Below are 15,896 nucleotides of genomic sequence, written 5' to 3' on the forward strand. Positions count from 1 at the left end.
GGCATACTAAATGAAACCTATAAAATAATTTGAATTATAATGTGGTATTTTATTTGTTTGAGCAGCCCATCCAGCCTGGCACAATAACATTTCAAAATGAATTAATTGAAAGTTTTTACAAGTAATTTAATTTCTTTAATTCAGATTTTAATTTTTATTGACATAATTTAGTTGGATTTGGTCAAATATACTATAGAAGTTGTAACTCAACTTCATTGGGTTGATCAAACTCAGTGTGTTACGGTTTATTTAATACATTTTCTTATGTTGGGCCAACTTAGTATTTTATTAAACATTAGTATATGCCAGGTGAGCAAGTGTAAGGACAGCAAAACAATTTAGAATCAACTGCTCATGAAGTTAAGCAGCACTCAATTCAAGTATCACTTGAAAGAAGTCCATCCACAGCCGAAGCACAAGTGCCATTCTTCACCCCAATGGTAACACTGATAGCTCCAGCATAACAGACTCTCCTTTTAAACACCAATATAACAGAACCTTAAACATTAACAAATCTCTTCCTATTCTCATCTTGCTCAAAATTGCATAAAATAACACTTGATTTCAACACTTTTCTTCCTATACAGTCCCATACAAAGCATGCTGGGAAATTTAAATCGCCTGTCCAGTTACGTCAATGCTACATCAACACCACTAAATATGAATGTATTCCCAACTCAAATGAATTAAGTAAACTTCCATTTTACAAATTTATTAAATGCAATAAAATCATCTTGTGACAAAGTGTTCTAGAATTGTGTTGCTTTAGTTCAGTTAAATTAAGTAAATTAAACAAGCAGCAAAAATCCTTTTGTGTGTATTTCAAAGTTTTCAAGAAAAAATTACAGCAATTACTGTATATTGACCATAAATGGGAAATTTACTAGAGGGCAGCAGTTCACGCTTCATTACAGTGTGGTAAAATGCAGGGAAGTTTTGCTCTGCTTCATATTCTATGTAATAAACTTAGAAAGTGTCATTCTCTGAGATCCCATTTAGTTTTTTTTATTTATGTGACTGAACTTGCAGCTCAAAATGAGGGCTTAGAAAAACTTAAGATTCCTATCTAATTAAACAAAACAAGTTCCTTTCTTGTAAGGCAACTGAATGTTTCTTGCTCTTCTTGGTTAGATAATGTCATAGAATAGATATTGATCATATTTAAGATAGAGTGCCATCTTCTCACCTCTATCTTTTTCTTTTCTCTTCGATTGTCCATTCTTACTGCAGAACAAATCAACAGCTGCAGACTAAGGCCATGGCTCTGCTGATGGCAATGTTACAGGCTGCTGGAGAGGCAGACAGACAGGTGAGCAGTAGACAATCTCTCTGACATCATGGTGTTGCTGCCACTGTCTGTTAGTATTTAAATAGTGCAGGGTTATGTTCAAAATAAGAAACTTTTTAGTTCAGCATTTAAGTCTAATTACCTGGACCGAGAGAGTGTCCAAACTGGCTCTTGGTATATGAGAACGATTTTGCCAGTGGCAACTCTGCATTATTAATCGGGAATGGGTCCCAGTCCAAAAATAAAACTAAAAATTGCAGCAAAACTTTACAATAAGGTTTTATTTGTTAAAATGAGTTAATGCGTTAGGGATCATGAATGAATGTTGAAAAATATTTGTGCTGTAAAGTGTTGTTCATTGTTAGTTCATTTTAACTAATCTAATAAAATGATATCAAATGCATACAACTTTATTGTAACGTGTTACCAGAATTGCCTTTTTTGCCAGAATTGTGAGTAAATAAAATGAAAGAGTTACTGGCTTGTTATAACATAATACATGGTTTAAATCACAATGTAAGACCTTTCTTCAGTTTTTTTTTATGTGTTTAGTGATGACTGAATATCAGTTTTGTGGTGTTTTGTGTTTAATAATGTCAGTTTATCTCATTCTGATTTAAATTAGAAATTATTTGAATTGATTTCAGGAGCTTTTTGACTTTCTTGAGAAAAGGAATCTTCGCCAGTACATTCACAAGGTGGGAAAGTTGCATTAATTTGATTCTTTGTTATAAAATCACGATGGAACAATTTGGTAAAACTAATTTTGAAACCATGTCATCCCCTTTGTATTGCCATAGTCATAATATCAAACTTCCTCATTGAATTTGTTTCTTTAAATAAAAAAAATACACTTAAAGTAACTTAAATTATTAGAACTGTGACTTTGTAACATGAAATTTGATAATAAAATCTACTCTATGAACATGTATTATATAAATTCTACATTTACATAAATTCTGTCTGCTCACATGCTATTTTCAGAACATCATCCACAGCTCTAGTTCAGCAGGTGATGAGATGGCACATTACCTCTATGTGCTGCAGACTGTCCGTCTAAACCACCTGGAGCCCCGCATGAGAACACCTCTCGACTCTTACAACCAGGTCTTCTGTTCATTTGTCATTACTCTTTGTTTAATCTTCCTTTCTGAGTTACCATTTGAGCTCTAAACTGTTTTTATTTAGCTAGAAATGGCTCTTTGTGTGCAATCTCTGTAAAATGATGTTAAAAATCCCTATCCAGTAATTACGCACAACTAGAAGAACTGGACATTGACTGGTCAAAAGGTGTGGGATCTCTGAGTTCATCTTACTTTCTTTTTCACAGTCTCACACAGACATTCTGCCCCCCTCATTTCTCCAGCAGTCTAAATATTCCTCTCTCTGTGTGTTTGTGTTTTCTCTCCTTTCAGGAGCAGAGAGAGATGCTGCACATTTTGCGTCAGGCTGCGTTTGAGACGGAGAGTGAGAGCGGTCTGAGCAACGAGCGTCGACGTTCACTCTGTGCTAAAGAGTTTAAGAAGCTTGGCTTCTCGGTGTGTATGGTAAAAATGTTATGAAAAGTATTGTTTTCACAATAAATCATGCCACTAACCCTACTCCATTCAAGTCCTAATTGTGAGTTTGTTCATCTGTTGTTTTTGTGTGCGTGTTAGAATAACAGTAATCCTGGCCAGGATCTGGGCCGCTGTCCTCCGGGCCTCCTGGCATTGGACACCATGGCGTATTTTGCCTCCCGTTACCCTGACGCTTACAGCAGGGTGAGTGGGCCCAGACAGAGAGAAACTGTAACTTCTTAAAAAGACCTTTTGTAGACATTCCTGCACAGTATCTGGGTAATAGACATGAAATAATTTTGAAAAGTGTCCTGGGGTGTAACATGCTATACTCCATCTGAAACTATTTTAAACATCTCTTTGCTCATTGTTTTACAATCATTATGCATGCAGCTTTCATAATGGACACTTAATGCATCATCTTGGCATCTACCGACCAATGACGTTCTCTCCGTCTCACTCTCAGTTTGTGTTGGAGAACAGCAGCAGGGAGGACAAACACGAGTGTCCGTTTGCACGCAGCAGTATCCAGCTCACCCTCATCCTCTGCGAGATCTTGCGCATCGGAGAACCTCGTGAGTGACCTGAAACTGTACTGGAGATGATCAGTGTAAATGATCAGAATTTTAAATGGCACATGAAACCGAATGCAATCTCCCGAATGTTTTGCCAACATATCTTGGCAGTTCTAAATGTAGCTGTTCTGTTTTTTTATTATAGAATTAGTCAGAGTAGAAGCCATTTTTAAATTGATGCAAGCAAAAATACACCTGTTATAATGGTGTTTATAAAGTGCTTTACAGATTATGTACATAAGCACTCACATACATGCAATGTAGATATGGAAAGAGAATCAAGAAAACAAAAACAAATGACTGAGATTCAACCAATTCTTGCATTTAAAAAAAGGTAGAGACAATGCAATGAATAAAGTAGTACGCAGGTGTCTCAAGATGTGTTTTTTAAAGTTAGTTATTTTAAAATTGCACTCAGTATTTGTTTTTTCCTCATTAAAAGAAGATTTTAGTCCCAAAGAAATAAGTTTTTTAAAACGTATGCATAAAATCATGAGCACTCGCTTGAGATGAAGACTCATATCAGTAACCTTATAAAAGAGAGGGAAGGGAGAGGGTCCCTTCATCATGCAGGATCCCATGTTATTATTGCATGACCAGTTGAATGCTACCGTACTTGCTTAATCTCAGTAATCATCCTGCTTTTGGACACTTTCACTCATGGATTAAATGAATCGTGTCTGACAGTGAATAATGAATTTCTACAATGGCATCAGTAACCTGAAATGTATTGTGTTTGAATGATGCAGCATCCACGCCACTAGGTCTCAGTGTAAGTCCAAGATGACATATTAAAAAATTGCACATTTAACTTGGCATGGCATCTTAAAAATGTGGCACTCCTGCACGAGATGCTGAAAAAACAGTGAGGTGCAACACATCGGTCAAAAACGTCTGTCTAGCACGTTTTCATAGAAAAACAATTGAAAAACAGCGCGGATAGATGCAAAAATGCATTCAGTGTAAATTGCCTGTAAGAAAACAAATAAGCAAGCAAATAAAAATAAAAAGTACAACAATGAAAAACTAAGGAAGGAGATGAGACAGTTGTTCACAGGTTGTCAAGAAGAGAGATCTACAGCTTGGGTAGGACAACAACATGAAGACATGTAGGCAATATGTTGAACATGGAATTACATATTTTCAATACACAATATACTGAAAGGACTGTACTTGGGTTCAAATATAAAGAACCACAAAAATATTACAAATACAGCCACCTGGTGTTCTCTTCTTGTATCTACATCTCAGATCTTCTCATACACTCATCCCAATTCATTCTTCCCCCTCTCTGTAGCCTCTGAGACAGGCTCAGACTATCACCCCATATTCTTCGCTCAGGACCGACTGCTGGAGGAGCTTTTCTGTATCTGCATTCAGCTCCTCAACAAGACGTGGAAGGAGATGAGAGCCACGCAGGAGGACTTTGATAAGGTCAAGTTTCATCATAGTTGATTATCTTTCAAAAGTGCAAGAAAAATGTTGGTTATTATCAATTTAAGGCTAAAATGAATTCATCTGTTCGTGAAAGCATTTTAAATGTGCCATTGAGACACATTGTGGATTTATTTGATAGGACTATCTACCAGCTGCAGCAGTGATTTATACTTTAAAAGAACAAACAGATATTGATTCATTCATTTGGACATGTCTGAGAAATGTCAAGATAGTGGAATGATAAGCATGCCATTTCTCTTCCAAAGAGACAGACTCCTTGTATACAAAGTGCCTTTGTTATGTCTCCTTTTTTGACTTAAAAGAAAAGTATCCTTCCGCAAGCCCAAACAATTCAGTGGTGCAACAAAACAGACCTCCATTTGATGCTTTCAGGCCGCAAACCTTGCGACCTTGTGACCTTTGTGATGAAACGAGTGTCCAGCCGGCCGGCCTGTCTTTTGTTTTCAATGAAAGCCTCCCTCCACCACGCCAACCCTGTGGGCAGGCACAATAAGGCGTATCTTTTTTTAAAAGGGGTATTAGAACAACAAAAGGAATCACAGTCTGTGTCAGAAATAGAGAGAGGTTAAAATTTGCATCCCACAAAGTAGTTAAATCAGCATTAAACCACGTCCCGAAAATGTTTGACCTGCCCTCCTTTTTTTTTTTCTGTCATGGAAAGTCAACATTGACGTGTTAAGAAACAGAGTATCTTATATTCACTTAGATTAGTTTTTTTTTTTTTTTATTAAAGAAAATTCTGTTAACATTTACTCACCTTCATGTTGTTCTAAGCCTGTATGACGAGAAGGAGAATTTTCGAAGAATGTACTCGTCACTCTTTTCCATGCAAATACAATGAATGTGAATTGAAGTTTTAAAGCTTCTAAATGATGCAAAAGCACTGAAAAAGTATCAGACATGTTCTGTTCGACCTGTGCACTGTAAATCTTCTGAAAATTGTAGTTATGTGTGAGAAACAGATTTAACAGTCATTATTCACTAATAATCTTCCCTTCCAGTTAGTTTTTAACTCGCGACCGGATCACAGAGTTGGTGAATAAAATCGATCGGTCTGAATTGTGAATGAATAAGTGAATAACAACATAAATTTCAGTCTGTTCCTCACACAAAGCTATCGTGTGGATGGAAAACTTGGACAACATTCCACAGCAGTCAGATGGACTACTTTTATGATACTTTAATAATACTTTTATGGGGCAGTCGTATTCTTCTTGATACTTGAAAACTTGAAACCATTCATTTTAATTGTGTGGAAAAAACCAACCTGCAAATTCTTCAAAACTGTTCTTTTTTATGCTCATGAAAGAAATGAAAATGTGTTTGGAATGACGTGAGGGGGATTAAATGACTAAAAAATGAAATAATTTTAAATTTCGGGTAAACTATTTCTTTAACATAAAGAAACCGAATAGAGAATTGCATTAATTATGAATTAGAGGGAAATTACTTTCACTGTTCTGTATCTATATTCTCATCACTTGCTCACTTCTGTTTTTTTTCTCCCTCTGCCTCAAAACACCCTGACTCTGCTGTTTCTCTTCAACAACGTTAATCGTTGCTGGCATCATCCTTTTGCCAGCTGGTTTGCTTGGGCCCATGTGTTGTGTGTGTGTGTGTGTGCTGCTCTCTCTCTCTCTCTCTCTCTCTCTCTTTGGGATGGTGTTTTAGAGGGATGTTTCCAGTATTGAGAATGCGTATCAGTATAAAGGGGGTACGTAGAGGGAGGGTCCATACACGCGCTTTCTAACACATACACACACACCCAAACACCAACACACTTTATCTCTGTCACTGCGGTTGTGAGGGAACAGCAGCAGCAGCAGCAGCAGCTTTCACTGTGGCTGAGGTAGGGATGATGGCTTTGTCTCTATTTTAGGGCTAGTGATAGAATATAGATGTTAATTGGAAATGTATGAAATAGAGGGTGATGTAGATGTGGTGTGGCTGTCAGGGTATATATTGGACTAAATGGCTGTTCGATCATATATAAAAAGTTATTCTCGCCAGCTCTCATCTTTCATTAGGAATATCTCTGCAGTGAAATTGTATTGGTTTCAGTATAATGCAAGTTAGTCTATTATAAAGTTGTAACTATGAACAACATGAGTGTGTTTTGAAATTAAAAGTTTTGTCTTAGTCATATTACATCACAACAGACTCACACATGTGCTTATATTTGATGTGATGTACTTTAATGACAAAACATTTAGAAAAATGAGGCATTTTTGAGGCATTTCTTTCTTTCACATTTATCAGAAAAAAAATTGTTTTGTCATTATCAGCCCAAAATGAGATCAAACAATTTTGATATTTTTTGGGGGAGAAAAAAAAATGGAAATATGCATTAAACTAAAATTCTTCAACCAGAGCTTAATGTTTTATTGTTTCCCCCACATGAATATAAATTACGATGTAATTTACGGTACCACATCCATGCTAAAACAAAAAAGACACCAGTCTTTCAACAGTCAACATGATCACGGTAAATTGGGATTTTGTTTGCGAGAGTTCCAGTGCCCTAGAATCTGCCACATTATACTGACTCCCTGACAAAAGCTATCTCCTATCAGATATGTTTGCATCAGCTCCAGCATGTTTACCTTCCCTTGTGGTGTGAGCGGTAGCACGTTGTGTCAGCAGCATGGAGGACCCGGGTTCAGATCTCGCATTTAAACAAGGAATTTATCACATTCGCATAATCAGTGATGAGCATGATTCAGAGGTTGCATTTTTCCCTCCAACATTACATTTTTACTCCACTGGTGGTTAGGTTTAGCGTTTGGTATGGGAGGTATGTATTACAGCCTGCACCACTGAAAACAACTTGCTTTTGGTGCCCCACTGTGGACATTACACTTGGAAAATGGAGCTCATTGAAAAATGGAAATGGAGCCCAAACAACACTTGCCGCTTTGACCATTGGGGGCAGTGTTTAGAATTTCATTAAGCACAGACCGATTTTAGGTAAAGAGAAGTCAACGTACAGGCTCGATTTGGTACCTGTACATTGTCAGACTGACAGACGCCTGTTTTCAAACGCTTGCATGCTTATTTTGAGTGTGTGTTCTGTCACTCATTTTCCACCGAAAGATCTGAAAGTGCTTGAAAGAGTGTATCATTGCAGTTCTGTCTCTTTCGCAGCTAGACATCCATCCGAGCCATATTTTCATTTTCATTTTTCATTTCTTCTTCTCCTCCCCTGTTGCTTTACTAGGGTGCCCCCACCCCTCTTTCACTGCTCCATTCTCCTTAATATCTCTTGACCTGAAACAGTGATGTGTGAGGTCAAGCGCTTTGTGTATTTGTGCGAGTGTGGTCATCAGGGCTTATTGGAGGAGATGGACACAGTGTGGGACCTTTTTAGGCAATCACATACACAATGCAAAGGGTTGGACAGGAATGCTTAGTTTTCTAATATGTATATGGAGCGCAATAATTTAATAATGTAATGGGTAACTGCTTGGGTTGGTGACCAAGGAAATGTGGTTGTCATTGAGCCAAAAGTAAAACTTTTGTTTTTGCCTGGAGTGCACTTTAAAAATGATTGTGTTTTCTAACATCTAAAAGTTCAGTTTCAGGCTGCAGATGATGTTTGAACTACTCAACGTGGTTGGCAGACATGGGACTATGGTGATCATTGCTTAGATTCAGAATTTATAATGTGTAATTTTATTTTAATATGGTTGGCAGTGATTGGATGATGCTGGCCATTACTTTGAATTAGAATTAATTATGCTAATTTCTGATTGGTAAAATGCTTCAGCACTGGCTATCACTTGTTTGATTGACAGTGCTAAGAGAGAACATGGAAATTTGGTTGCCAAAGCAGAATAAAATATTGTAACAAAAGTCAAATCATTATTATTTGTGTAGTTTTTTTTTATTTGTGCTTTTCCCAATACACATTGTTCCAAAGCAACTTTACAGAAAATCGGCTTTAATGTCTATAGCATCTCAAAAACATGAATAACCAACACTCCTCAACATAATAAACCATTTGATAAAAATAAAAAAAAGACTTTCTATAGCTTGGTATTATTTAAAATTTCACAACTTAGTCCTGCGTTCCTCATATGAGGATATCACTTTACTCTTCAAAATAAAAAAATATATATTTTGGATGTTTATTAGGGGCTATTAGTTACAAATCAAAAAGGGAAATGGAAAACGCACACAGCAGTCGCACTCAGGTCTCTGGAGTTCAAAAAAAATACAAGATTCAGCTAAAGCCAATTTTTTACGTTTTGGTTTCTCATAATAAGTAGTACTTGGCCAGATGGGTGTAACAGATATCATAAAATACCAAGATCAACAATTTATAAATTTGTACTTAATTATAATTATTATTATTTTTTTGTAATTAAAATGAAATTGTGCCTTTTTCTTTTAGATGTTAAAATAGCTTCTGCTATCTCATCTTAATGTGCATAGACAACTAGAAGTAAAGCAATTGTAGATTGATTCCCCCAAAATGTGAAAACACTAGGCACCAAAGAGCCAATCCAAAATGTATTGATTTATGGATGATCTCATTTTCTTTCTTTCTCTGAAGGTGATGCAGGTTGTCCGGGAGCAGATTACAAGGACTCTGTCCAGTAAGCCCACATCCTTGGAGCTCTTCAAGAACAAAGTGAATGCTCTGAACTACAGCGAGATCCTCAAACTCAGACAGACAGAGAGACTCCACCAGGAGGAGACGCTTGCTCCACCCGTGCTGTAAGTCACCAACTTTCCGAACAGAAATCTTATGCTCAGTTCCATGTCAAGCCTCTCAGTCAGTGTATCTTTACCATCCCACTGTGCACATGTGTGTGTGTAGTGAGCTGAAAGAGCGTTTGAAGCCAGAACTTCTGGAGCTCATCAGACAGCAGAGACTGAACCGGCTGTGTCATGGAACACTCTTCCGGAAGATCAGCAGCCGACGGAGACAAGGTGAGAGGTCAGGTTAAAGGTCAAGGGCAGTCACTCAAACCTAAGTATAAAAAGCTATATGATCAATTTGTAAGTACTAATTGTCAGTGGCATACCCCAAGTCTTGGAGGCCCATGTGAACTAGGGGTGTAAGGGTTCAAATTTCTCACGATTCTGTTTGTATCACTGATTTAGGGTCATGGTTTCAGTATGGTTCAGTATTTGCCATGTTCGGAAAAAGTTAATATTACTGCCAAATCCAAAGTAAGAATACTCTATTTGGTAACAAACACTACAAGTTTGCCCTTAATAAAAATAATTGTTTTACAGTAACCATATTACCTATGCTATTTGTAGTAAAAACATAGTAGCCACAACATGGTTACTGTCATGTTTACAATATACAGTAATGTGTCACTGTATGGAAACTACAGTATTACTGTTGTAAAACCATGGTTAATTGTATCAACCATGATTTCTGCAAAGAAAACCATGGTGACAGCAGTCATGGTTACTACAGTATTACTATAAGTAAAATCATGGTTAATTTTCGTTACGGTCTTTAATTAAAAAAAACTTTTCTCTACTTACTAAATCAACATTTTAACTTAATACCTGCATTATTATGCGACATAAAATTCATTTCAAACTCTACTGTGCATATATTCAATATTCGGAAGCTGTACATCACTATAGCAGAAACTTTGCTATTAAAATGGTTATGAGGTATGTTGTGACGCGGCTCGAGTGTTTTAATCATATGCTGAAATCACTAAACGGAGTAAGGAAACGTATCGTTGGCAATGAACAAACCAATTGCTTTAGCTATTGTCTTATGCTTGTTCGAAATAGCACTGAGTGCCTACTTAAAAACAAAAGATAGTGTGTGCAGTTTCGGCTCATCTGCGGCATTCTCTGGTGATTTTGACATAATTACCAGTATACAGCACTCGTGTCGAGTGATGTCTGCAAAAACTGCCTGTTTTGTCATGTTTTTTGACCATCACTGTTGTAATAGACTGCAAAAAGAAAATGTTTCCAGAAAGGAGACCTGAATAAAGCAGGGGGCTTCTCTATCAGCAGCTCGTTTTCTCCACTTGCTATTTTCAACTACACAACGCTTGCAGCACAATGATGTCAAGTTGACCCACGTGAAACACAGGCTGAGCGGATCAATCTACAGATCCATTCAGGCGCATGAGCGGAGATAGTAATGATTTATTTTCTTGGTGGCAAAACCTTGTGTTCCAGATGTGTCCATAAACTTGAGGTGAACCGCGGTGCAGATGCTTACCGAACCGTGGGTGGTAAACTGTATGGTTAGGTTTTTTACTGAGAACAATTACACCCCTAATGTGAACCATCAGATATGTCCCTGCCCACAAGTAGTGACATCATATACCAGCATTTGTATCGTGAAATAGTGCGCCAGTGAAATAGTATAGCTGATGGAGACAGTGGTATTGTTTTGGGTAATTTCGCTCGAAGAAAGGCACATTTCGACCCCAAAAAACATTCCGGGGTGTCCCGTAAGCCAGTGCTAGGTCTCTTGTTTGATTGATTGATGTTGTTGTAAAAATTTTGTGTTTTGAAAAGAAATTTTGTTTGGAATAATTGTCTTTGGTGTTTCAGATAAGCTGTGGTATTGTCGGCTCTCTCCTAATCACAAAGTCCTCCACTATGGAGATGTGGAAGAGGAGACTGAGATGCCTTCCATTGAGACTCTTCAGGAAAAGAGTGAGTTCACTAAAATTACTGCTCTAGAATAAGCTTGTTCGTATGCTCAAAATGTGGCTTTCTCAAACCCTTGGGTGACCTCTGACTTCTTTGTCAAAAAATGCTAATTTAATTTTGCTGTGCTCCTCTCAGTTCCTGTCGCAGACATCAAAAGCGTGCTGACTGGCAAAGACTGTCCTCACATGAAAGAGAACAAGGGAAAACAGACCAAGGTATGCTTCTAATCTTTGGCAATGGCTAATAATAATTATTTAATTAAACATAAAATTGAAATAGTTCTTACTGTGAATTTTTTTTATTGTGAAAGATAGTCTTAGTCTTTAGTTTAGAGAGGAAAAAAAAAGGTTTTTGATCACAGAAGTTTTAATACTACTACTATCTTGGGTTGTGGTTGGTTTTGCAGGAGGTGTTGGATTTGGCTTTCAGCATCACTTATGACGTTGAGGAATATAGCTTGAATTTCATCGCCTCTTCCAGAACAGATGTGAGTTTATGCATTTTTCCACTGTTGAACAGATTGAAGCCCTCTGTTATTCTAATTAATTCTGCTAGTATTATGACAACACAAAGGCTGTTCTATTGGTATACCTCCATTTATAAAGCACTAATTGGTTTGTTGCCATTCAACAATTTATTCAACAATATTCAATCCAATTTAAAAGACAGCTTACAATCAGCTGATACATGACAGTATGTGTTACAGTGCCAAAAACAAGGACTATGTTTGGAAGGAAGGCGTTTATACCCACTGGCCATTCATAGTCCTTTTATGATGTACTCTTAATGAATCGCATATATAAATAATTGCTGAGAAAGACCCTCAAATAATGATTCAATACAATTAAATTATTATAAAAATTGTTTTAAATAATTATAAATATAATGTATATTATAAATATAATAATTCAAGTAATTAAAATGCATTACATTACTGTGCCAGAGGAGTAAAGCATTGGCAAGATAATACTAAAAGTGGCATACTTTGGTTCCATCGTGTCATAAACGCAGTGTTTCAAGTTAAATGTAGCTCTCAATTAAATTCCGATTTTGATTCGATATCAATTCATATGGGTATATTTCAGTTATAATGTCCATTTTGCTTACAGATGAAAGACATTTTCTCCCAGCTAACACTGTTAATCATACAGGGGACCTTATAACTTACTAACAATTCTGTATATTCCATCAATAAATATTATATAAATATATTTTTTACATGTTTATTGTTTACATGCATAATTTGTATGATTTTCAAGTATTTACATTGATTTATTGAACACGTGCTAAAACCCAGTACTGTCTCTAAGAAAACTGGCTGTTTTGTAAAGAATGTCTGTAAATGAGTGCATAAAAACAAGAAATGACTCAAATGGCTTTACTTCATCTGTGCTATGCATAGAAGTAAATGGTTTTTTGAACAACTCTCTGTAAAGAACAGAAAGGATATTAAAAGAGACATTTTCAATGACAAATGGATTGTGTGGATCTCATCTTTGGACACACTAGAAAATAGTCAAACCAAACTTTTAATTTCAACATGCAGTGAAAGGAACTCGCTGCTGAATACTTCACCACAATATTGTACAAATCAATCACTGGTGAGTGAAATCTGAACATTTACCGGCCAGTGGCTAATCACAGACGCTTAGTTGCATAGCGCAAAATTTGCTGTCAAATGCGATCTTGGGATTTAAGAATCGATATCGAGAACACAGCCTACACAGCTGGAGTTCTGCTTACTGCCCCTTGTTCAAAACATTTGGTACTTCAAGCTTGCCATGCTCTGATGTTCGGAATGTTCCTTACTACATTCCTGGGGACACGATTAATTACGTAATTTTTAAAAAATATATTTTACGTGTTATTTTTTATATAATTAATCAAACAGTGTGATAATATGTTGTGATAATATTTCTAATGGTGAGTTCATACTTCTCTGCTGTAAATTATCTCTTGTTTTTCTCTTTCTGTCTATCTATCTCTCAGTTTTGTCTGTGGACAGACGGACTCAATGTGTTGCTAGGCAAAGAGATGAGCAGTGAGAGCATGCGCAGCGAACTTGAGATTCTCCTCTCTATGGAAATCAAGCTTCGCCTCTTAGACCTGGAGAACGTCCCAATCCCAGACACAGCCCCACCCATCCCCAAACCACCCAGCAACTTCAACTTCTGCTACGACTTCAGCCAAGCTGAACAATAATGCTCAGGACACCCATAAATGTGTGGTCATCCATAATTACTGCATTACTATGATGGGAAACAACTGAATGCTGGAAAATGGCCACTAAGTGGCAGCACATATGTGCAGTAAGGTTTTGCAATTGAGAGAGAAGTGAAATTGAAAAATTATTTGAGGACTTGATATAAATTAGAGCACCTTGTACAATCATAGAGGGATTGCAGAACCATGTGTCCTTTTATAGTGTTGTGCTATAATCTTAAGTGCCTGTGGAGATAGCCTTGCATTGGTAGATGCTTTTTGTTGCCTTGTGGCTTGGCATATTGCATCTAAATGTGCCTTTCGGACACTTGTACGATAGACCTGTATGATATTCTCTAATCGGGTCTTTATGCACACCTTTTGTGATTCTCCCCAAAAAGTAGTTTTGCTTCTCCAAATGGTTTGAAATCCGTTTATCCATTATTTATTTACATTTAATGAATGTAAATGGTGACTCTGGTTAATATTCTTTTGTGCTTCATACAATTTTGGAACAACATGAGGCCATGTAAACAGAATTTTCATTTTTGGGTGAAATATCCCTTTTCACAGTATCCCCATTTTCAACCGGTACGATGTTAAAGCTTAATGCATCAAAGGAATTGTCAATCAATAGTTTACTATGAGAAATAACCATTGATATTCATCATTGTAGAATAAAATCAACAGTTGGATAGTTTGGAAGGTACTTCTAGCTGTTGATCTTAGATAATTGCTTTGGTTTGATCCTGAACTTGGTTTAAGTTCCATTAGGAAAATGGTTTGAATCTCTAATATTTTGCATGTCGTTATAGGAGTAGTTTGGCCAAGTGTGAGTTGACAACACTGCATGAATATATTAGTGTCTGATTTCTATTTTCACACTAGTAACTTTATCACAAAACGCATGCATCCAGGTATAAACTCATAAATCAAGGAAATTTACAATTACACAATGTAAAATGATTTAATTTTTGGTCCAATTTTTATATAGCCATTCAAATTATCCATAAATAAATTATTTTCTCCCACTCAAAATGCTGATTTCCATGTAGAATTAATGTCAGTATTTTTAAGGAAAGATGCAGTGTATTCACGATGATTATGTTTTTTAAATATTATTTAATGGTATTTTATCAAGAATAAGGTTTCCTCAACTGACTACAATATCTGGCTAACGGTCTGATTATGGATTTAAGGCCACATAACAAGCACTTCTTTGTATGTAATTAAAATACATCATATGTTTTTTGTTTTAAGATCAAAGAAATATGATTAAAGGGTTCTGTGGTACCTTTGCAGCTGTTTGGCTACTGCATGAATGGAACTGACAAACTTTAAAGTGTGAAAAACTTGTGCCATAATTCACTGATTTTGAGTGTTCTTTTGTGGTACTCACAAATCTAATGATGACTTTGATTTAGCAAAAAAAACTATCCACGTACTGTACATCGCTTCTGTGTAATGATTTAGACGTGACCACTTTACCACCTGAAAATGGTAAGTGACATTAATTCAAGAATTTGTTTTCCCTTTGTATGGAATAAAAATAAATATATATATATATTGTGAACCTTAATTTTGTCTTTTTGGTTACGGTCACAAAATTAGTTGTATGTATGAATTGTTTCTCCTGTAGGGCATTGCTCTGAAAACACCAAGGACATGAGTTAGTTTCCCAGGAAACAGACATACTGATAAAATGTGTACTTTGAATGCACTCTAAGGGGCCATACACACTGAATGCATACGCCTGTGCTGTTTTTACTAAGATTTTTTTATTTGTTTGTAAATGAGCTAAATGACATCTTATACCATTGCGGCATGTTTTTTAGATGCCGTGTAAAATAAAAAGTACTTAAACTTTTAAAAATGTGTCTTAAGGCAGGGCCTGGGTAGCTCAGCAAGTATTGACTGGAGTCACAAGTTTGAATCCAGGGTGTGCTGAGTGACTCCAGTCAGGTCTCCTAAGCAACCAAAATGGCCCAGTTCCTAGGGAGTGTAGAGTCACATGGGGTAACCTCCTCGTGGTCGCAATTAGGGGTTCTCTCTCTCAATGGGGCTTGTGGTAAATTGTGCGTTGATTGCAGAGTGTAGCATGAGCCTCCACATGCTGGGAGTCTCCGTGGTGTCATGCAGAACAAGCCATGTGATAAGATGCGTGGA

At 36.7% G+C, this 15,896-nt stretch overlaps 1 protein-coding gene across 2 annotated transcripts in view; it reads left to right on the forward strand.

Annotated features, from left to right (window-relative positions):
* Nucleotides 1–15,293, forward strand: part of elmo3 (engulfment and cell motility 3) — a 29,066-nt gene extending 13,773 nt beyond the window's left edge. Inside the window, exons 9-21 of one of the 2 annotated variants that reach the window (XM_052122915.1) lie at nucleotides 1,231–1,309; nucleotides 1,936–1,986; nucleotides 2,273–2,395; nucleotides 2,704–2,826; nucleotides 2,947–3,051; nucleotides 3,314–3,422; nucleotides 4,720–4,856; nucleotides 9,436–9,599; nucleotides 9,703–9,815; nucleotides 11,427–11,531; nucleotides 11,664–11,743; nucleotides 11,935–12,015; nucleotides 13,518–15,293. In XM_052122915.1, the coding sequence (XP_051978875.1) occupies nucleotides 1,231–1,309; nucleotides 1,936–1,986; nucleotides 2,273–2,395; nucleotides 2,704–2,826; nucleotides 2,947–3,051; nucleotides 3,314–3,422; nucleotides 4,720–4,856; nucleotides 9,436–9,599; nucleotides 9,703–9,815; nucleotides 11,427–11,531; nucleotides 11,664–11,743; nucleotides 11,935–12,015; nucleotides 13,518–13,730 (1,483 nt within the window). In that variant the 3' untranslated portion in view covers nucleotides 13,731–15,293. Of the gene's footprint in view, nucleotides 1–1,230; nucleotides 1,310–1,935; nucleotides 1,987–2,272; nucleotides 2,396–2,703; nucleotides 2,827–2,946; nucleotides 3,052–3,313; nucleotides 3,423–4,719; nucleotides 4,857–6,277; nucleotides 6,730–9,435; nucleotides 9,600–9,702; nucleotides 9,816–11,426; nucleotides 11,532–11,663; nucleotides 11,744–11,934; nucleotides 12,016–13,517 lie in introns of those variants that run through there. The other variant, XM_052122916.1, reaches the window with a different exon arrangement.
* Nucleotides 15,294–15,896: the final 603 nt, after the last annotated feature.

This window comes from Xyrauchen texanus, chromosome 49 (genome assembly GCF_025860055.1).
Source record: "Xyrauchen texanus isolate HMW12.3.18 chromosome 49, RBS_HiC_50CHRs, whole genome shotgun sequence".
Lineage (NCBI taxonomy): Eukaryota > Metazoa > Chordata > Actinopteri > Cypriniformes > Catostomidae > Xyrauchen > Xyrauchen texanus.